General features: G+C 35.5%; 2 protein-coding genes across 2 annotated transcripts; both read right to left on the reverse strand.

Annotated features, from left to right (window-relative positions):
• Positions 1-18,278: 18,278 nt before the first annotated feature.
• Positions 18,279-19,031, reverse strand: LOC141665666 (secreted RxLR effector protein 161-like). The gene has a single exon (XM_074471652.1). It carries the CDS (start codon positions 19,029-19,031, stop codon positions 18,279-18,281), a length of 753 nt encoding a protein of 250 aa, XP_074327753.1.
• A 1,550-nt stretch (positions 19,032-20,581) lies between these two features.
• LOC141665667 (uncharacterized) lies at positions 20,582-22,357 on the reverse strand. Its single transcript, XM_074471653.1, has 3 exons — positions 21,588-22,357; positions 21,345-21,470; positions 20,582-21,131 (listed from the first exon to the last, which is right to left on the reverse strand). The coding sequence occupies exons 1-3, from the start codon at positions 22,355-22,357 to the stop codon at positions 20,582-20,584; spliced, it is 1,446 nt and encodes a 481-aa protein (XP_074327754.1).
• Between the last annotated feature and the right edge of the window lie 856 nt (positions 22,358-23,213).

The raw sequence follows: 23,213 nt of genomic DNA on the forward strand, positions 1-23,213 counted from the left end.
TCAACCTAGGCCTTACTCATAAGTGCCCTAAAACTAAAGGTTAAGTGATTTTGCTCATTAAAGTGATTTCAGGGTGACACCAATGGGTTTATGAGTACAATTGACACCCTTACACTTCAAGTTTACCTCTAAAACTTCTACACTAGACTCTTCTGACCATAAGTCAACTCTCAAACTTGGTGTGGCTCGAGGGCCTAGCTTGGGCCTATCTGGGCCTAAGCTTAAAGTCCAATGTTCCCCTATTTTCTGGACAGAAAAGTGTCCTATTTTTCACTAACTTATGACGCATGATTCTAACTCAATTCCTATGAAATATAGCTTGAAAAAATCCTTTGAAACTCCCTCTAACTAGGGCTAACCAAGGCCTAGTGAGGGCCTTCCAATGACATGGTCAAAACTCCTCATTTCTAAGTTGCAACAAAACTGTCCCCTGCTGGATAAATTCTAAATTTTGGTGTGTGCACCTCACTAAATGGTTGGTTTTCTATAATTTGTGACTTCTAGAATCAATTATACCCTAATTCTTAACTCCCCGTGGCTTGAGCCTAACAATTCCTAAGAAATGCCCATTCAAAATCAACACTAAACTCACATGCAAATCTGGAAAAAATTTCAGGATTCTATCCTAGCCTTTCCACCTTAACTCCCACTTTAAAATCATGAATTAAATCTCAACCAAGGAAAATTTACTATAAGACTCTAAAGTAAGGCCTCAGCCAATAATGGAGATCATCCATGCCCTATAGTACCAACATGCAAAATAAAACTTAACATGCAACTCAATATGATCACTCAATCAAGTTCGACTAAACTAGAGGGTTATTAGCTCATAAATTCGACTTAAAATACTTAACTACTTCAAAAGATCATGCACAATACCTTTTAACAACTAAGATCAAGCATAATATCAAGGAAACAATTCATTTTAAGCACATATAAGGTTGAATATAACATAAACTAAGCATGCATGTACATTTTCGAAAAGAAGAGCATATATAACATGATTATACTTGAAAATAATGCCCTATCTCTAACATGCAAAGTAGAATATGACTTTACAACTAAAGATCAGTAGCATGCAAAGGTTTTAAAAGAGTTTTATTCATGAAAACACTTAGTTTATGCACAGAAAAAGTATATCTCATAGAGAACTCTTTAATCCACATAAATTAAGAGTTTCTCTTTGGAGATCACGTAAAATCAAGACATGCAAGCATTAAACTTCATCTCCTAAGCATGTAACTTCTTGTAAAATGTATATTATATGAATGGGTAATGGAATTATACTAAAATGGCAAGGATTTGATGAAGAAAAATTGAAGGGAATGGGGGAAGGGCTTCGGCCGAATGAAGAAAAAGATAGGGGGAGGAGAGAAAATTTGAGAGTGAAAATGATGAGCTTGAGTGGAGTGTGGTTTTGGATTAACTCCTCTCTTTATGGTTCATCATGCACTAATTCAATAGTGGAATTTTGAATGTACTAAAGTGCCCTTCTCCAATAACCAAACAAGTGCATGCAAGGGTAGTTTAGTCTTTTGGTGGATAGAAGAAGGTTAATGGGGGTATGAATTGTCCCTTATGCCCTTTAAATAGAATTGTAGGGTATTTGCATGCATGGGCAACTAAGTAATTTGCTATTTAAAAATCAACTAATTTATATAAAATAATTTTTATAAATATAAATGCACCTCTATAAATCATAAAATAAATATCATAAAATAGCTTATAATTTTAGAAATTTAATGATATAAAATTTGAAAATTTATTGTTAAAAGATTTTTAAATCGATTTTTCATATAAAATGAAGTGCTTTTGATTATCATTTAAAAATACTATATGATAAGATTTTCTTTTCAATTTTTTTTATATAAACTAATACATTCACCTAGTTTATAGGCACCCAGTCTTAGAGATCATCCACATTTATAATTCCACACAATTTAAATTTAATTATAAACACACAATTATATATAGATAGGGTTTAGAAATAACGGTCGTAAAACTGAAGACACTGATTGTAAGATTGATTATTTGATTGTATTTCTGCATTTAGATAGTTTTGACATCATCAGTTTAGAACTTGTCCATATTTTTATAATGCACAAGTTGGAGAATATTGTTAGAAGAAATTGGTGATATCAGCTTATAAACTATTATAGTTTATTATCAGTATTTGATATCAGAGTTTAGCAGAAGGTGACATCATCAGCATTTGTTGATCAGTAATTGACATCAGCATTTGGTCACTTCAGCTGAAATTCATGAGATATCGAAGAAGGAAAAGATTCGCAGAATACATATCAGAATAGGACTTTACTTGTTGTAGTAATCAATACATGGATATGTTTTAGGATTTCTTATTGTAATAGAATAGGATTCCTTATTGATTGTGTAGTTGTGCAGTACATAAACATAGATTAGGTTTACACTTTATGTGTCGCATATTGATACATCTTTTATGTAACCTAGCATCTCTCAAGAATATTTGTTCATCCTTGGGGAGATTAGTCTATAATTAGTTTTTATCAATCAATAAAAAATTATTTATCCTGTTGAGTACTTAATTCGATTTGTCTACATAAACTGTATTCAGCCCCCTCTACAGTTTTATTAAGGACCTAACATATGGTTTGCTAATGGTCAAGGTAAGAGTCTCTGGCATCTTAGTTAAAAATAATTAACCAAATCTGGCTTTCAATGATCCTCTTTTCCTAATATAAAACAAATATAAGCTGGAGTAAAAATGGTCATTGGTATTATCACGGAGTAAATATGAATTACCGTAATCGAAGAACAAAACGTAGAAGTCAAATGCTCCACAACTGACTAACTCTCAAAGGGAAAATTCACTAGCTCAGGTGTATTCGTAGTAAAATCAATCACATGCCCATCTTGTGATTTGGACTCTATTTAGTCAATAATCTTATGTGAATTCATATTAGAATAATCCTCGGTGAAACTATCTAATATCATGTACTTCTCTATAGGGTCATTGTCAGAACTGGACCCTACAACTTTCCAGGATAATCGATCTTTAACTAGTCTGATCTCAGTCTCATCAGACTAAAGGATAATGCCACAATATACATCTTGATATAACTCGCTAAGTCAGGGCCATTTAAATTATTTGGCCCATATTTCTCTAATAATAATGATGATGATGATGATAATAATAATAATAATAATAATAATATAATTATACTCATCGATTCACTTTTAATTGTACTCTCACGTTATATTATATTGTTGGGGTTCACGTAATCCTATATATATATATATAACTACTGCTCTGATACTAACTATGTGACGCCCCAAATCTGCCACCTTGCGAATTTGAGTCATCACAGTACCATTCACTGAACCTATATTATTGCAACATTTATATTCATAAATCATATCAACCACTCCTAAGATCTCAGAATCTAATTTACGCTATCACTTAATTACACTTTTACTTCTTAGTAAAAGTCAAAAGATGATATATTCATATCTTGTTATAGTTTTTATAAAGCTCATAGTTAGCTCAAATACATCCTTATCTATTTCCCTGAAAAATAAGCTTACCCAATTACTTGTTCTACTTATTACTCTTGGTTTATATATCACCAAGTTACATTATAATAAGACAAGACAGTAAAACAAGAATCTAGTCTAATATCATGCTGCTATATTACTCTATCCAGCATCTTTGAATATCTTCACATTTTCATGGAAATGGTAATGCTTCTTTGTTCTCAAATCCTGTTTAACAGGTTGCCACATTCCTTTTGCAAACACCCGATGCATGTGACTGTGTTGTCACTATCAACAACTATTTTGAATATGATCATCCGTCGGGACTAAGCTGGTTATCCATAGGGAGCCTTGGTGATCATCCATCGGGAGTCTTTGTAGATTATCCGTTGGGAGTCTTTCTGCCACTTGACTCTATTTCACTTGTACAGGATTACAAGACATCTTATATTTACAATTAGCCAACCTATTATGTACATCAATCTTACAGTCATCATGGCTTACAGAATCCTACAGCATCTACTCAACTAAACATGTTGTTTGTAGAGATTTGCTACAATACTTATTGTTACATAAGCTAAACTCTCGATGGATGTTCAGTTGTCATCCGCCAGGACTGTAAAGTTCATCCGTCGGGACTATATTGAACAATCCGTCGAGAGCTACAATTTCACTAAGTTAAATCTACTAAGGTGTTTTGTTTAACTTATCATCAAGTTCACAACATATTCCTAACAATCTCCCCCAATTTATGTCTATTGGAATTGTAGACATAAATTAAGAGAAACTTGATGATAACAAAACACCTTAAATGTACAGATTGAAATATAGTAGATAAAACTGATAAGTGATACAAATTTATTGAAAATTGAACAAAGTAAAGTGTACAAAGAGTTCTCACAATCATTATCAAAGTGCTCCTCTAGTTTGAGCTAATGTTTTCTATTTCCTTGATTGTCTGGATTTCTTCCCAAGCTTCCTGTTATTTTCTTCTATTTGATTTTGGAGTTGTCTGTGGAATTCAAGTTCTTCAGCATCTGATAGATCTAGTTTTTCTTGCATTTCCAATAGAGTCTCATTGCTAGAGATACTCAATTGGTCATCCAGTCTGAAGATCTTCTAACACCCTTGTCATCCATGAATTCCATCAGCCAATAAGGCCTCAAATGCACTCTATTTCTTGTGAAGGGAATTGACAGAGTCTTTGGGAGTGCATCCTTGGCTTTATTACTGCTTAGATCTTCTATCTTCTTTAGGACCAATTTCCTTGCAGTTACATTGAATCCAAAGTTTTACCTTAAAGGATGAGAAGATCTTTATCAGTACACAGCAGCTTTCTTGAAGAATCCTGTGAAGAGGCCATGTGATTTTTTTCCCTCCCTTGTACTTGAACACTAGTCTTTCAGGAAGATTTCTGTGAGCATAAATTGATCTCACTTCTTCTAGTTCATCCATATAGAGATTAATCTCTGAGAATTCTTTGATGTCACAGATGTATAGAAGATCTCCCTTATTGATAGTTGGTTGAGATTTGGTTTGGGCTTTGGTTTTGAAAGACACTGGCTTGATCTTCTTGGTTGCTCTTATCCTTGTCTTCTTTGCTTTGTTGAGGATTGGTAAATTAAGTTTAGTTATAGGCAGACTTTCCCAGTCTATTAGCTCATCCTTGGGAACTATAGGCTCACCATGAAAATTCTTTGTTGGATCCACCTAGAATTCCTCATGTACCACGGAGGGCTTGGATGTTTAAGTTAAAGTTGTAGACTATTTGGGAATGTAGTCTTCCATTTCCTCATCACTGAAATCCAACTTTCTTTTGGAGTGGAGCTTACATTTGAACTTTCTTTTCTGTTGAGGTTCATTGAGCATTTTCAGATCTTGAGCTTCAGTTATCACATATGGTTTCTCAAAAATCTTAGTTGCAATTTTCACAGCTTGAAGTTTGGCCAAGATAACAGCTTGCTTCTTCTTTTGTTTGAGCTTTTTAGTATCTAAAGCAGCCTGCATATTTTCTTGCTTGATTCTTTCTTTTTGTTCCTTCTTTGCTTCTACAAACTGAGGGTGTCTAGCTACCACACAGATTTCTTTACCATTCCTGTAGATTTTGGCAATTCTTCTTTTTAGAACCGAGTCAGATGGATCTTTGAAAAATGCAATAGACCTTGCCAACAGCTTCTTTTCATCTGGCCTTGGAGTCTCAAACATAAGATCCACAGGATTTTTGTCTAATGACTTTGGATAATTCTTCTTAGGCTTCAAAACCAGATTGGCCTTTGGAGACTTTATGCATGAAGGTTGGCCCTTTTCTAAAATACTTAGACTCATTTCATTCACAGAGATTTGCTTGACTTGAGAATAGTGATGAAAGATCTTGTTTGGTTTCTGTATCTGACCAATTTTTTTCTAAATTTCTTTATCTATTTTTCTCTACTTGTCATCCAATTCCTTCTCAACAGCTGCAACATCAAGCTTCTTGAGATTTGACTTTGAATCCAGCTTAGCAGCTGCTATTTGGATCGGATCAATGTTGTCCAATACTGGTGGCTTTGGTAAAGTAATTTTTGGAACTATTAATTGACTGATTTGAACATTTATCACAAGCTCCCCCTCACTGATTTTCTCTCCTTGACTAACTGGGAGAATCGAAACTTTCTACCCCTTTTTCTTATCATCAAGTAGAGTTGAGGTAGAAGTTTGTGCGGCCACCAGCTTTTGAAGCAACTGAGTTTATTGTGCTTGATATAAATGAATAGCTGTGAGAGAGGCTTCTACTGCTTTCAGTCTTGTATCCAGGAAATCCACTTTGGTTGCAAGATTAGAATTCTTCCTTAACTGTCTGTTGATGTCAAGCACTATTGTATTTGGAAATTTAGCATCCAATCTTTCAGAGACATCCTTCTTGACTTGGTCAATCTCTGTTTTGATTGAAGGACATCCAGATTGTGTCGATGAGATTGCATTTAATGTAGTTGTAGAGAGTTGAGGTGTGCCTGTAAAAGCTTCTTGGTGCTAACATTAGTGGTGGCCTGAAGAGCAATCTATTTTTGTTGAATTATATGAAAGAGAGTGGGCTTGAAATGGTGTTCACTACAATCTTTGGAAAATGCCCAAGATGGCATCCTAGATCTGGAGCTAGGGCCTTCTTCTCCCCCTATGTCCATTGGCTCTTCTTCATCATCATCTTCATCTCCAAAGAACACTACAGAACCACCAGTTCCATAATCAACATCATCACCAGCTATAGATGGCATCTTTTGCTCTTTGCATTGAAGCAGTTGTATGCACCAAGTTTAACATCCTTTCTGCAACCACATTATCCTGTTCAGCTAGAACTTGATATGCTAACATAGGGTGTGTAAATGTCTCAGCTTCAAAAGAAATAGAGTCTAAAATAGCTTGATATTCTTGCTGAATTAGTTGTTTCTTGTTAGCCTCATTGACATCCATTAACTCACTAACAATGGGCTCTTCCCATTCAGTTGTACCCGCTTTTCTCTCATTTTCTCTCTTTTCTTGCATCAAGGGCTCCCCTTGGCTCACCACCCTCACACCTTCACCTTCACCTACTAAGGTGGAACTCCTCTCACTCACTTTTTGCCAGGCTGGAAGAAATAGCCTGCATGATTTCTCTCATTTCCTCTCCTTTTGCCTGAGAGCAACTCAGCCTCTCACTTAATTCACTCCCTTCCCTCAGTCCTAAGAGTGATTGCACAACTACTAACTCATCTACACTTGTAACAATTGTTGAAATTTCAGTATGTGTAGTGAGTATCGATGAATGAGGAACATCCATTGGGGTAGTAGTTAGGATAGCCGACCGATGACTGCTGTTAAGCACATCTATCAAGATACAATCACTAACCAATGGATGAACGATATCCACCGAAATAAAAGAAATGATAGAGTTTGGAGTGGAAACTATTATAGACTTTGTGCAGATTGATGATAATTTGGGCACAGATGTCTCAACAGTTCCTGAAAGAATTGGCAAGTGATCCAACAAATCATCTAAAAGATAATGCTCACTTGCACTAGATTTTGGCTTCCCCAACAGTATTAAAGAAGGGGAATTAGGGATTGATCTGTTGATCATATCCACATCCAGAGAATTTATGGGAGAGTTTGGTGTTTGTGGTGCTTATATGATTAAAGATTTTGGCTGTGACTCCACATTTATTGGAGCCACATCAAACTGAATTTGAGATGGTGCAGTGACTGAGTCTTTAGCTGCAGTTTGCACTCTGTGTGTTCCTTGTGCATCCCCAATGGTTTTGGATCTCTTCTTTCTGGCATAAGTTTGGAGTGAGCTTGTGTCCCTTACCCTCTTGGCCTGTGCTCCTGGTTGGGAGCTTGTTTCAATGGTAATATCCTTTTGGGAGGATGAAACTAGAGTTGTGCTGATTTCCTTATTAATCACCACATTTTGTTGGGAAACTGTGGTGTGGCTAGGCTTGGGTACACTCACCTCTCCATCCTTATCCTTGGGGTTTCTTTGATGTTCACCCTGTCCCTCGCCTATCTTACCACCCTTCACACTCCCCTCTTTAGTTTTGGTAGATTTTGCAACTGGTTTCTTTTGAGAGAAACCAGAGAGGATTTTCTTTATTTGAGAATTGGAAATTTTTGTTTTGGTGGCTTGGGTAGACATCTGTTGGGTCATTGACACAGATGCCATAGCCACACTCAAAGGCAAAGAAATTTGGGAGGTAGAAATAGTGGAGATAGTGGTGCTTACCTCACTTACCTGAGGGACCTCCATGATTAGAAAATAGAAAAGGGGCACCTCATTGTGATGACTTGCTCTGTTAAGATATATAATCACTCTCCTTTCTTGAACCCAACAATCGAGTTTGTTGGTTAGGTTCTGAATAACAATATCCTCAATAAGATGTTTAGAAAGAATCATAAAGAATCTAGCATAATAGACATTTTTAGCTCTCTTTTTAATTTCCCCTAACTTGTAACCTAACTCAAACATGATCATGTCACTAAAATTATAGTACTTATCAGTAACTAGCATATAAAGCATGTTAAGCATGGCAGTGTTGACAGAATCAAAATTACTTATCTTACCAGAAAACACCTTGCTAACTACATCACACAAATAACTCCATTCTTTTCTAAGACCTAGCCTTCTAATCTCACTTAACTTAGTGGTAGGAAGAGCATAGCCAATAAAATTAAGCATGGTAACTAAATTAGCATCTATGTGTGGTTCAGTAGTAGTATTCCCAGGAATCTTAAAGCATGCTTGAATTATATCACTGTCAATGCAGAATTGCTTACCTTTAAGAGTAAAAGTTATGGTTTTATCAGTGGAGTTGTACAATGCAGTAGTTCGTATCTCCTCCATAACTTCATATTAGATTATGGGTGATTCCAACATGGCATAACTGAGTTTTCATCCCTTCACAAAGTCCATCATTTTGTGAAAATCTTCAGATGCAGGAATTTCTTTATTCACAAGAGCAGCTAAATTGTTCTTCTCATAGATGAATCCTGACTGGGACATGATTTTGACTACTGGTGCCATTGTTAAAGTGAGAAAATTTGCAGCGAGAGAGAGGATTTTGCTTTCAGGAAGAAGATATCAGTTAGTTGCAATAGAGAATGATAAAAGTTAAAATAAAATTGAAGTAAAGCTTTTATGTATTCTTAGATTAAAAATGGAATAAAAATTAAAGTTAAAAATTAAAGACCCAATCAAAATTGCCCAAAATAGCCGTTTAAAAATAAAATAAACTGTCAAAATTCTGTCAATTATCCGTCGTGATATACATACAAACATTAAGTATATCTGGTAGATAATGTTTAGTACTTTTAACGGCTAAGATGTAGACAATTCGACGGATGAGAAAAAAACAATTATCCGTCGGGTATAAAATAATCCAGAAAGGTAATTATTTTTTACCAAGCTATTCTATTTCGACGGATGATCAAACTCGATGGATAATGAGCATCCGTCGAGATGTAAATTTTGACTTAGCCAAAATTTCATCTAAAACAGAAAAATCAATTAAGTTTTTGGCTATATCACAACTTGCAAAATTATCAGAAATAATTTAAGAGTAATTAAGCTTACCTAAATCACTTACCAACCTAGTAAAGGTGGATTCATCAAGTGGCTTGGTAAAGATATCTGCAAGCTGCTTTTCACTTGGAACAAAATGAAGTTCCACAGTATCATTCATCACATATTCCCTAATGAAGTGGTACTTGATGTCTATGTGCTTTGTTCTTCAATGTTATACTGGATTTTCACTGATGACAATTGCACTTGTGTAATCACAAAAAATGGGAATTCTGTCCATTTGTAGACCATAGTCCAACAATTGATTTTTCATCCATAAAATATGTGCACAGCAACTACCAGCAGCAATATATTCAACTTCAGCTGTAGAAGTAGAGACTGAATTTTGCTTTTTACTGAATCGGGATACAAGCTTGTTTCCTAGGAATTGACAGGTTCATGTGGTACTTTTTCTATCAATTTTACAACCTGCATAATCTGAATCTGAATAACCAGTTAGATCAAAACCAGAATCTTTAGGGTACCAAATGCCAAGTTTTGGTGTTCCCTTGAGATATCTAAAAATTCTCTTAATAGCTACTAAGTGAGATTCTCTAGGATCAGTCTGAAATCTAGCACAAAGACTAGTGGCAAACATTATATCTGGCCTACTAGCTGTTAAGTACAGAAGTGAGCCAACCATGCCTCTATAGCTTGAAATATCCATAGACTTTTTAGTAGTGTTTAATTCAAGTTTAGTTGCAGTGGGCATGGGAGTTTTTGCAGATATGTAATCCATTAGATCAAACTTCTTTAAAAGATCATAAATATATTTAGTTTGACTAATGAACATTATATCTTTAAATTACTTAACTTGTAAACCAAGAAAGTAAGTTAGTTCTCCCATCATGCTCATTTCATACTTACTTTGTATCAATTTGGCAAACTTTTTGCAAACTTTTTCAACTGTAGAGCCAAATATAATATCATCCACATAAATTTGAACAAGTATACTAGAGCCATTAACATTTCTAAAGAATAAAGTTTTGTCAACAGTACCTCTTGTGAAGTGATTTTCTAAGAGAAACTTTGACAAAGTATTGTACCAGGCTCGAGGTGCTTGCTTCAATCCATAAAGTGCTTTCAAAAGATAGTAGAAATATTCTGGAAAAATTGGATCTTCAAAGCTAGGAGGATGACTGACAGAGACTTCCTTCTTCAAATATCCATTCAGAAAGGCACTTTTGACATCCATTTGATAGGTTTTGAAATTGGCATGAGCTGCATAGGCTAATAAAATTATGATGGCTTCAAGTCTTGCAACAGGAGCAAAAGTTTCATCAAAATCTATTCCTTCTTGTTGACAGTAGCCCTTAGCAACCAATCTAGATTTGTTCCTGACAACTATGCCATTTTCATTCATCTTGTTTCTGAATACCCACTTGGTGTCAATTGGATTCTTTCCTTTAGGTTTGGGTACCAGCTTCAATACCTTGTTCCTTTCAAATTGGTTTAGCTCATCCTGCATAGCTAAAACCCAATCAGGATCCAACAGAGCTTCTTCTACCTTCTTTGATTCTTCCTTAGAAAGAAAGATGCTATAAAGACATTTTTCTTGAGTTTCTTTCCTTGTTTGAACTCTAGAAGATGCATCACCAATAATAAGCTCAAAAGGGTGACCTCTAGTTCATTTTCTCTATTGAGGTAGATTAGCTCTAGATGAAGAGGCCTCATTCGTGTCTTGATGTGTGACTGAGTTTTAATTAAAAGAAACTCCCCCTGAGTTTATGGTTCTTTGACTTAAAGATGGAGTTCTTTTTGATAAGTGATATGTTTTGACTCTCAGCTTCTCTTATTGTTCCGACGGATGATGCACTTTGTATCTCGACGGATGAAGCTGATTGTCTAGCAATGGATGAAGCTGATTGTCTACCGACGGATGAAGCATTATGTAACTCGAAGGATGTTGAATTATGAGCTTCATTAGTTGTAGATTTTTCTGCATTATCCTTAGCCACTATTTCGTGATCACTTTCATCATCACTGTCATAACTAACCATCTCAACATTATCAAATTTAAGGCTTTCATGGAAATCTCCATCTTGTAGTCCTTCAATCTTTTTATCATCAAAATCAACATTACATATTCCATAACAATGTTGTTTCTTAGATTGTAGAGTCTATATGCTTTTCCCACAACATATCCAACAAAAATTCATTCATCTGCTTTGGCATCAAACTTTCCATTTTGATCAGTTTGATTCTTTAAGATATAGCATTTGCAGCCAAATACATGTAAGAAATTTAGAGTTGGATTCATATTCATGAATAATTGGTAGGGTGTCATGCACTTTGCTTGATTGATCAAAGAAATATTCTGAGTGTAGCATGCAGTATTCACAGATTCAGCCCAAAAGTATGTAGGTAACTTTGATTCTTCTAGCATTGTCCTTGCAGCTTCAATGAGAGATCTATTTTTCCTTTCCACTACTCCATTCTGTTGTGGAGTTCTTGCTGTAGAAAACTCATGCATGATCCCATTTTCTTCAAAAAATGATTTGATCACAGAATTTTTGAACTCAATTCCATTGTAACTCCTAATTCTTCTTACTCTGAAGTCAGGATGATTATTGACTTGCCTTATATGATTGATGATGATTTCACTAGCTTCATCTTTGGATTTAAAAAAAATATGTCCAAGAGAACTTTGAGAAATCATCTATAATAACTAGGAAATATCTTATCATAGAGATGGACAACACATTGACTGGTCCAAACAAATCCATGTGCAACAGTTGCAAAGGTTCTTCAATTGTTGAATCAAGCTTCTTTCTGAATGATGCTTTGATCTGCTTTCCTTTCTGGCAGGCATCACACAATCCATCCTTAGTAAACTCCACTTAAAGAATTCCTCTAACCAATTCTTTCTTGACTAGCTCATTCATGGTCTTGAAGTTTAGATGGGATAGCTTCTTGTGCCATAGCCAACTTTTATCTTGACTTTCTTTACTGAGAAGAAAAGTTACTGATTCTGCATTTGATGAGTTGAAATCAGCTAGATACACATTTCCTTTTCTCACTCCAGTGAGAACCACTTTGTTGCTCTTCTTTTTGGTCACAACACAGGCTTCAGAATTAAAAGTGACTGAGTTTCCCTTATCACAAAGCTGGCTGATACTCAACAAATTATGCTTGAGTCCATCCACCAGGGCAACCTCTTCAATGATGAAATTATCCTTTGAAATCAAGCCATATCCCACAGTATAACCCTTGCTGTCATCTCCAAAAGTGATACTTGGGCCAGCTCTTTTCTTGAACCCAGTGAGCAGGGTAGAATCTCCAGTCATGTGCCTTGAGCACCCACTATCTAAATACCAAAGATTCATTTCGTTTCCCTGATTGCTTGATGAACTTGTCTCTGTTTCATCTGACTTGGCCATTAGGGCTAGAGTGACATAGTTGATTTCTTCATCTTCATCCAATCCATCTGCAGCCCAGTCATTCTCCTGAGTTATGAAAGCCCTTTCCTTTTGTTTGAGCAACTCAAATTATTTCTGTTTATAATCAACAGGCTCAAACTTCCTTTTACCAGAATCAGGCTTTCTGCACTTACTGCAAAAATGCCCTGCTAAGACACATTTGAAACACTTAAATTTTGACTTATCAACCATGTTTCTATTTGGCTTGCTGCTCCAAAATTTTTCTTGAATTTGAGCTTGGCAAACCTCCTGGATAAGAATACTAGATGCTCATCTATTTCACCCATTTCATCTTGGCTCAACTATTCTTCATTTTCAGCTACCAGCCCTTTACTCTTGCTTTCACAGACCTTTAATGTAGATTCAACAGCTTCCACCTTCATCTCTTTCTCCTTCTCTAACTCAGCAACTAGTGCAATGGATCCTCCCTTATTTCTTCCCTTCTCCATCTTTTAATCTTGCTCTATTTCAAGCTCATAGATTTTCAGGATGTCATACAATCTTTTCAAGGTGAACTCCTTGTAATCTTGTGGATTTCTCAATAAGACTATCATTGGCTTCCACTCCTTTAGGAGAGATCTAAGGAACTTGAGGTTAGAGTCTTTTGTTTGATAGACCCTTTCATGCAATTTTACAGCATTTAGCAGTTTTTGAAACCTACTGAAAATATCAGTGAGTGACTCACTTTCTACACAGTGGAAGTGCTCATATTGCTGAATCAAGATTTGCATTTTGTTCTCCCTTACTTGCTCAGTACCATCACAAATAATCTATATTGTGTCCCAAACCTCTTTGGCTGTTTTACAGTTAATGATGTTGTCAAACATATCACCGTCAACACCATTAAATAGTATATTCATGTCCTTTTTATCTTTCCTGACTTGCTCAATGTCTGGATCAGACCATTCATGCCTAGGCTTTAGAACTGATGGTTCATTCCATGTAGCAGCTCTCATAGGGACATGAGAACCTCTTTCAATGCAGTCCACATAAGCTTCATCTTGAGAGAGAAGATGTAGGTGCATCTTCACCTTCCATTGGTGATAGTTGTCTTTGTCCATAAATGGAATCTTTACTCCAACATCCTTCTTGTTCATCTTGTTGATTTGTTGTGATCTTTATACTCTTTGTGCTTCAAGAGCTTGCTCTAATATCAATTGTTATTCCCAAACAATACAACAAGAATTATGGAAGGGGGGTTGAATATAATTATGGCTTCATTTTGAGATTTTAAAAATGTTCTAACTTAATATATATAATAGTGTTTGATTTGCAGTAATGCGGAATGGAAGAATAATAGAAATCAAAATACTAAGTAATAAAACACAAAGTTTTAAAACTTTCTAGTGGATTTGAATGTATTTACCATATATATATATATATATATTAGATTGAGAACTCTGTGATGTTTGAATAGTACACAACTGCTTACAATTGAATAAACAAACATACAATGAAACTTTTAACAAATACAGCCTTATCTATTTCTCTAGAAAATAAGCTTACTCAGTTACTTGTTCTACTAGCTACTCTTGGTTTATATATCACCAAGTTACATTATAATAAGACAAGATAGTAAAACAAGAATCTAGTCTTATATCATGCTGCTACATTACTCTATCCAGCATCTTTGAATATCTTCACATTTGCATGGAAATGGTAATGCTTCTTCGTTCTCAAAATCTTGCTTAACAGGCTGCCACATTCCTTTTGCAAACACCCGACGCATGTGACTATGTTGTCACTATCAACAACTATTTTGAATATGATCATCCGTCGAGACTAAGTTGGTTATCCATTGGGAGCCTTAGTGATCATTCGTCGGGAGTCTTTGTAGATTATCCGTTGGGAGTCTTTCCGCCACTTGACTCTATTTCACTTGTATATGATTACAAGACATCTTATATTTACAATTAGCCAACCTATTCTCTACATCAATTTAGCGGTCATCATGGCTTACAGAATCCTACAGCATCTACTCAACTAAACATGTTGTTTGCAGATATGTGCTGTAATACTTATTGTTACATAAGCTACACTCTCGATGGATGTTCAGTTGTCATCCGTCGGGACTGTAAAGTTCATCCGTGGGGACTATATTGAACCATCTGTCAAGAGCTACAATTTTACTAAGTTAAATCTACTTAGATGTTTTGTTTAACTTATCATAAAATTCACAACATATTCCTAACGTACCCAAACCGGTTTTTAGCCATGGTTAATTTTATGTGAAAATATAGAGAGTTACCACACCACTTGGGTTACATATAGTTTGTAAATATATAGTTTGTAAATATGAAGGCCATCCAATACTTGGCATGACCAAAAATGTGGTTTATCATGAAGTTTTCAGTAACTTGTGATTTTGCAAGAAAAACATTTTTTCACTACGTTATATCATTTGTTTAGCGTATTCACGGGACATGAAATGATCTGTTTTAGCTAATATTGATGTGATCATGACTTTAATTCTTCCTGATATGTCGGTATTTGTTTGTATGTTATTCTTTACATATATTATTTTATCTATTTTTTGTTCAAATCTAATTTGAATATGTATAGACAACTTTATGCTGATGTGGTGGTGGATAGTACCTGAGATGGAATAACGAGTTTGCCATAAAATAGCTCAAGCTCTTTATCAACCATTTTATGATGTAAACACTGGACTTTATCATTTTTATGTTAAAGACTAGATTTTTGTAATAAACAGTGTGCGTGTTTGTGTTAATTTTATACGTGAGATATATTATAGATGAAAGGGTGTGAGAGATGAACAAGGAAAAGTTATTATTTATTATGCACTAATATCCTTCCAAATTACATGCTTTTGGTTTTGGCAATAACAATTTTCAACAATGTAATTTGTACCAGATAGTGTGCTGATGTAAAATCGTTAGAAATGATAATTAAAATTATATTTTACTTATACTATTATTATTAACAGTGATATTAGAATTTATTAGTTGGCCTATTAGGATTTAATATTTATAATAAAAATATTGAATACATATACCAATAGCTGTTTGGTATATGTTTGACATTTAGAACAGCAGACATAGCTTTTTGATTATTTAAATTTTTAAAAACATTTTGCTACCTTAGTATATCTTCTTCTGTATATGATGATGCACAAAATTTATTAGTACGTTCTCCCATTAAAGTCAATATTTAATAGTAATTTTTTAACACCCATGGTTCACCTCTACACTATCTCAGTTCCAACACCCTCTCTCCCTTCCAAATAGTTATTTTACTATTTAAAAAACAACCATTTGCCATCCCTTTGAGCAAAGACAAATAAACAACAAAGTTGTCAGCTAAAAAAGGTCTACTTTAGTGCAAAACAAAATTAAGAAAAACTTTCCACCAGATTTCAACCTTTTTTATTTCTACATAATTTAATGATTTTTCTGCATTTTTTTGTTCTTTATGGAGAATATCTTATTGCATTATTCTTTATTTTTAAACCTAAAAAATTGAAATTTCTAGTTGCTATATTTTGCTTTTTCTGCAGGATTCTCCCAACAATTTTATACTTCTCCAATTTTTATACCTTGGCAAACAAGAAGATTAAATTAAGAAACATTTGTATATAAAATAAGAAGGGGACACCAGCCAAGCCAGGTGATCTTCTAGCAATTGAAGTATGCAACTTGGTTCCTCTTCCAGGAGATGAATGGGCGTTTTAAACAAAATTTGATGGAGAAAATGGCGGAGGATTTTAACTGATCACTTTTCTTGCACAACCCAAAGCCATTTGATATTTTGAAGGAATATATGCTTACTCTCTTCACATCTCATATAAAACTTCTTCCATATATATTCACTTTTTCTGTCATTCATTTAAGCAATGAGATTTATTTCTAAACTTCTACTTGGAACAAGGGTGCAGTTTCCAGGTTTAACTCACCCTGGAACTATTAGCATTGCATCCATATGAGGAAATAGAGATTCAAGAAACCGAGAATCACCTAATGAAATTATATGAGGTGCTGCATACTCGACCCCTGGCAAATTTCCCTTCGACAAAAAAATGTCAGCATACTCTTTCTTTTCAAATTTACACGTTGTAGGATAATTAACTACTCCCAGAGAAGTACATAAAAATAAATAATGCATGAATTTAAAAATAATTGAACATGCTGGAATAGTACAACTTAATGTATTACACACTTATATTTTTCTCTAGATTCAAAAACAAATTCCTGAGTAAATAATTTTATTGTATAATGTAAACAAGTACCATCTAAGAGCTTACCAATAGACCTAAAAAATAATATTTCATATCTTAAGCTTCTTGCAAAGATGACCACTGTAATTGACATGACTTTATTGTATTTTCGAATTCTTACATCAATGCCTAGAAGAATCATCATCCCTACAACTTCTACAAATAACATATACACGATTTGCAACTAGCGGATCCCAATAATCAATAGCAATTGTATTCAATATTATTTTACCAGAAAAAATAATTCAACTCACAAAATTCTGAAAAGTGAAATTTGCAGCTTATGTTGGAAACGTGTATGGGCTTCTATTTATTTTATTACCTCAAACACACTGTATAAATATATTGCTTGTGATGATACAAATAGAATGCAACAGACTTCTTATTTCAACAAGGAATAATAAAGCTACAGCTTCTGTATTTCTTACAACAAGACTTCTGCCTTATCTCTCTCTATTCTATTTTAGCTTCAACTTTTTTCACTCGGTGTACTTCTATTACAAGTCTGTTGGAAAGTTCTATTTATAGACATGCAGAGGATTATATCATTGCTTACCTAATTTAACTTGCTGATCTAAACCATTACATAAGCTATATTTAATACTAGCCTACTATATTATCTGATGACCAGCCTTATTTCCCGCAACTAGGCGTTGTATTTTCTCCAGAAACTTTGACCTGCATGAAGCCTGCATATGTGTTCAGTGTGTTTTCTTATGTTTACATTTGAACCGTGTATTGTATTTTTCATAGCCCACCTTTTTTCTTGGCCTTCATAAGAACACAGCTGCATGGTGATCATATCTACTACACACGTATTTGACTTGCAAGATTAAACTCCATATAGCTGGCTGACTATTGCTTTCTTCTTCATTTCCCCATGTACGTACAGCTACCTTTGTCAACATTTATGAAACTTTATAATTATTTGCATACTCCAGCTAATACACCTGCTGAATTTTTATTTCTTCTAGCTACTATTTATTTTTATAAGTTGTTGCAGCCTTTGTTGACCGGAGAGTTTGAATTCTAACACTCCCCCTCAAACTCGATCTTGCATCCCGAGTTTATTTTTCATTTTCTGAAATATTTCCGGCTTCAATGGCTTGGTAAATATATCCGCTAAATTTTCTTCTGTCCGATAATGCACCAGTTCCACATTTTTGTCGTTCACCTGTTCTCGAAGAAAATGATATTTAATATTAATGTGCTTGCTTCGACTATGTGACACCGGATTTTTCGCAAGTGAAATAGCGGATTTATTATCCACGTAAATAGTAACCGGATCTTCTTTTGCAAGATTTAACTCGCCCAAAATATAGCTTAGCCATATAGCCTGACATGCGCACGCTGCTGCTGCGATGTATTCTGCCTCACATGTTGAGAGAGGAACTGTTTGCTGCTTTTTAGATGACCACGAAAATATCGCCGAGCCAATATGAAAAGCATATCCCGAAGTGCTTTTCCCGTCATCCAAATCTCCACTATAATCACTATCTGAATAGCCAACTAATTTCGAATTTTGAGAATGCGTGTAAAACAAACCATTATCAAGTGTACCTTTTATGTATCTCAAAATCCTTTTAGCTGCCATGAAGTGATCTTGCTTTGGCTTCTCCATGTACCTACTAACCAATCCAACCGCATACATAATATCTGGACGAGTGAAAATTGGGTACCTCAGACTTCCAACCAAACTTTTGAATAACGTCGGATTTACCGACGCCCTCGTTGAATCAATTCTGAGCTTTATGCTTGCTTCTGCTGGAGTGCTCACTGGCTTGTATTCTTCCATTCTGACTTCTTTAAAATTTGCTCCGCATATTTTTTCTGAGACATAAAAATCCCGTCTTTGTTTTGCTTCACCTCGACTCCAAGAAAGTATGACATTTGACCAATATCTGACATCTCAAATTCGTTAGTCATAACTTTCTTAAAATCATCAAACATACCAGGGTTGTTTCCTGTAAAGATTATGTCACCCACGTACAAGCACACGATCATAATATCTCCCCCTGAATTTGTCTTTGTATAGAGGGCATGCTCGTATGGACTCTTCACGAAACCATTTTTCTGAAAATATTCATCAACCCTTGTATTCCATGCTCGCGGAGCTTGCTTCAACCCATATAAGGCTTTCTTCAGTCTGTAGACTTTGTTTTCCCCGCCTTTTTGAACATATCCGGGAGGTTGCTCAATATAGACTTCTTCTTCGAGATATCCATTTAGAAATGCTGACTTGACATCCATCTGAAAAATCTTCCACTGGTTCTGAGCTGCGATTGCTGTAAGAAGTCTTATAGTATCAACTCTTGTAATTGGAGCGAATACCTCATCATAGTCAATGCCATATCTTTGCTTGTAGCCTTTAGCAACTAGCCTCGCCTTGTATTTTTCCACTTCACCATCCTGATTGGTCTTTGTCTTGTAGACCCATTTGACACCGATTACTTTGTGTCCTTCTGGAAGATCTGTGAGCTCCCAAGTATCATTCTTCTTAATTGCACCAATTTCTTCATCCATGGCTTTGTTCCATTTGCTTTCTTCAGAAGCCTCCTCAAATGTAACTGGATCACATTCAGCTATTAAACAAAATAGAGAATAATCAAAGGTTGTTTGTACCGGACTTGTTGCTTCATAGATATTTTCCAGACTCCGCATCTTTCGTGGTGCTCCCCCTGAACTACTGCTTTCTCCCGTGGATGGTGTCGATCCAGGAGTTTGTTGATTTGGACTTGGTGGAGGAGTTTGATCATCGTCATCTTCAATGTTTTGGTTATCACCGTCATCGTCATCACCATTGAAAAATAAACCAGCAACTTTTCTTTCATCCTCGCTCCATCTCCAGTAATCAGATTCATCAAACTCAACATCTCGAGAAATGATTAATTTCTTCGTTAGGGGATTGTAGAGTCTGTACGCCTTGCTTCTTTTGTCATATCCGGTTAAAATACACTTTTCGCCTTTGTCATCCAGCTTCTTTCTTTTTTGATCGGGAATATGGGCATAAGCAATACACCCAAAAATTCTGAGATGCCCAACTGTTGGTTTGATACCACTCCATGCTTCATTCGGAGTTTTGTTTCTGACACTTTTTGTTGGACAGCGATTCAACAAATAAACTGCACATTGAACGGCTTCCGCCCAGAAAGTTCTTGGCAAGTGTTTTGCTTTCACCATACTCCTTGCCATATCAAGAATAATGCGATTCTTCCTTTCTGCAACGCCATTTTGTTGAGGAGTATAGGCCGTTGTTAACTGATGATTGATTCCATGTGCTCTACAAAAGCTTCTAAACAGATTAGAAGTATACTCGCCTCCTCTGTCTGATCTGAGTACCTTCAATTAATGACCACTTTTCTTTTCTGCCAGTTCTTTGAACTCCTTGAATTTATCAAGAGTCTCCGACTTTTCTTTGATGATATACACCCAACTTTTCCTGCTAAAATCATCAATAAAAGTTAGGTAATACCTATTACCTCCAAGTGATGGAATATCAAACGGACCAGCTATATCTGTGTGAACATTCTCCAATGGCCTCCTGGCTCTCCATGATTTTCCAACAAGAAAACTTTGTCTGTGTTGCTTCCCCTTGACACACTCTTCATACAAATTTTCTGGTTCGTTGATTTCTGGCAAAGCGTCCACCATCTTTGTCTTTGACAATAATTTTAAGCCAGAAAATCCAAGATGACCAAATCTTAAATGCCATAACCATGAGTCATTTTTAATGACTGATTTCAAGCACTTCTGCACTTTTGTTTGCATATCAAGCGTAAACAAACGATTCTTTGACATCTCCACATTTGCAATCAATTCCCGAGCTTGATTTCTGATAATGAGGGAATTGTCCTGCATCTGTATATTATATCCTTTCTCCACAAGCTGGCCAAGACTGATAATATTATTTTTCAATGCAGGAATATAATAAACATCATTTATATATTTCTTTTCACCTTTCTTTGACATGATCGTGACGATACCTTTTCCTTTCACCGGAATTTTTGACGAGTCACCAAAAGTAACTTCTCCGCTGATGGTGTCGTCTATCTATGTGAATAATTTCTTGTGACCAGTCATGTGATTACTGGCCCCTGAGTCAAGATACCAAACATTCTTCTTGCTTTCCTCGTCTCCTTTGTAAGTGAGGAACATAGCAGTGCCAACACCTTTGTCTTCTTTTGCTGCTGCAAAATGACTTCTTTCTTCCACCTTTGGTGCTCTACACTCATAACTGAAATGACCATATTTATAACAGTTATAGCACTGATATTGAGACTTATCACCTCGTTGTTGATATCCGCCTCGTCCTCAGCCTCTGAAATTTTGACCACGACCAGATGGCTGATACCCTTTAGAATTCTGGCCTCTATTGAAGGATTGCCTTCCTCGTCCTCGTCCACCACGGTAGCCACCTCTTCCACGTGCAGAACTGCTACTGCCAGAACTGTCACCAATAGACACCTTACTTTGCAACGCCTTTTCCAAATGGCTTGCATCATCATACTGGTTCATCCGCTGCTCATGACCTTGAAGTGAACCTACGAGCTCATCAATAGAAATTGTGGACAAGTCCTTTGATTCCTCGATAGAAGTAACAACGTAATCAAATTTCCTCGTCAACGAACGGAGTAATTTTTCCATCACCCGAACATCATCGAGACTTTCACCATTTCTTTTCATCTCGTTTGTCACGGCTTTTAAGCGCGTAACAAATTTACCAATATTTTCTGAATTCTTTATCTTTAAATTTTCAAATTCCCCGCGTAACACCTGGAGCCGCACCTTTTTGACTTTTTCGACTCCTTGGAATGATTTTTGCAGAATCTCCCATGCTTCTTTCGCCGTTTTTGCATTTGAAATTTTTTCAAAGGTTGATTCGTCAACTCCTTGAATAATTGTATATAACACCTTTTTATCTTTTCTCCGGGTCTCTTTCAAAATCATCTTCTCCGCATTTGAAAGGGTCGCTTCAGTGGTAGCATCTACGGGCTCGTCATAACCACTTTCAATAATATCCCAATTATCGTATGAACCGAGTAACACCTTCATTTGGATACTCCAGTTCCCGTAATTTGTTGCCGTCAATTTCGGGATTTGTGGTTGCACCATCGTCGCCATTTTTCACGAACGGAACCTTAGCTCTGATGCCACTTGTTGGAAACGTGTATGGGCTTCTATTTATTTTATTACCTCAAACACAGTGTATAAATATATTGCTGGTGATGATACAAATAGAATGCAACAGACTTCTTATTTCAACAAGGAATAATAAAGCTACAGCTTCTGTATTTCTTACAACAAGACTTCTGCCTTATCTCCCTCTATTCTATTTTAGCTTCAGCTTTTTTCACTCGGTGTACTTCTATTACAAGTCTGTTGGAAAGTTCTATTTATAGACATGCAGAGGATTATATCATTGCTTACCTAATTTAACTTGTTGATCTAAACCATTACATAAGCTATATTTAATACTAGCCTACTATATTATCTGATGACCAACCTTATCTCCAGCAACTAGGTGTTGTATTTTCTCCAGAAACTTTGACCTGCATGAAGCCTGCATATGTGTTCAGTGTGTTTTCTTATGTTTACATTTGAACCGTGTATTGTATTTTGCATAGCCCACCTTTTTTCTTGGCCTTCATAAGAACACAGCTGCATGGTGATCATATATACTACACACGTATTTGACTTACAAGATTAAACTCCATATAGCTGGTTGGCTGTTGCTTTCTTCTTCATTTCCCCATGTACGTACAGCTACCTTTGTCAACATTTGTGAAACTTTATAATTATTTGCATACTCCAGCTAATACACCTGCTAAATTTTTATTTCTTCTAGCTACTATTTATTTTTATAAGTTGTTGCAACCTTTGTTGACCGTAGAGTTTGAATTCTAACAGCTTACAAGTAATCTTAATCAAATGTCTGAACCTAAACAACAAACAAAAGGACAAAATACATGTATACATT

This window comes from Apium graveolens, chromosome 6 (assembly GCF_009905375.1).
Source record: "Apium graveolens cultivar Ventura chromosome 6, ASM990537v1, whole genome shotgun sequence".
Lineage (NCBI taxonomy): Eukaryota > Viridiplantae > Streptophyta > Magnoliopsida > Apiales > Apiaceae > Apium > Apium graveolens.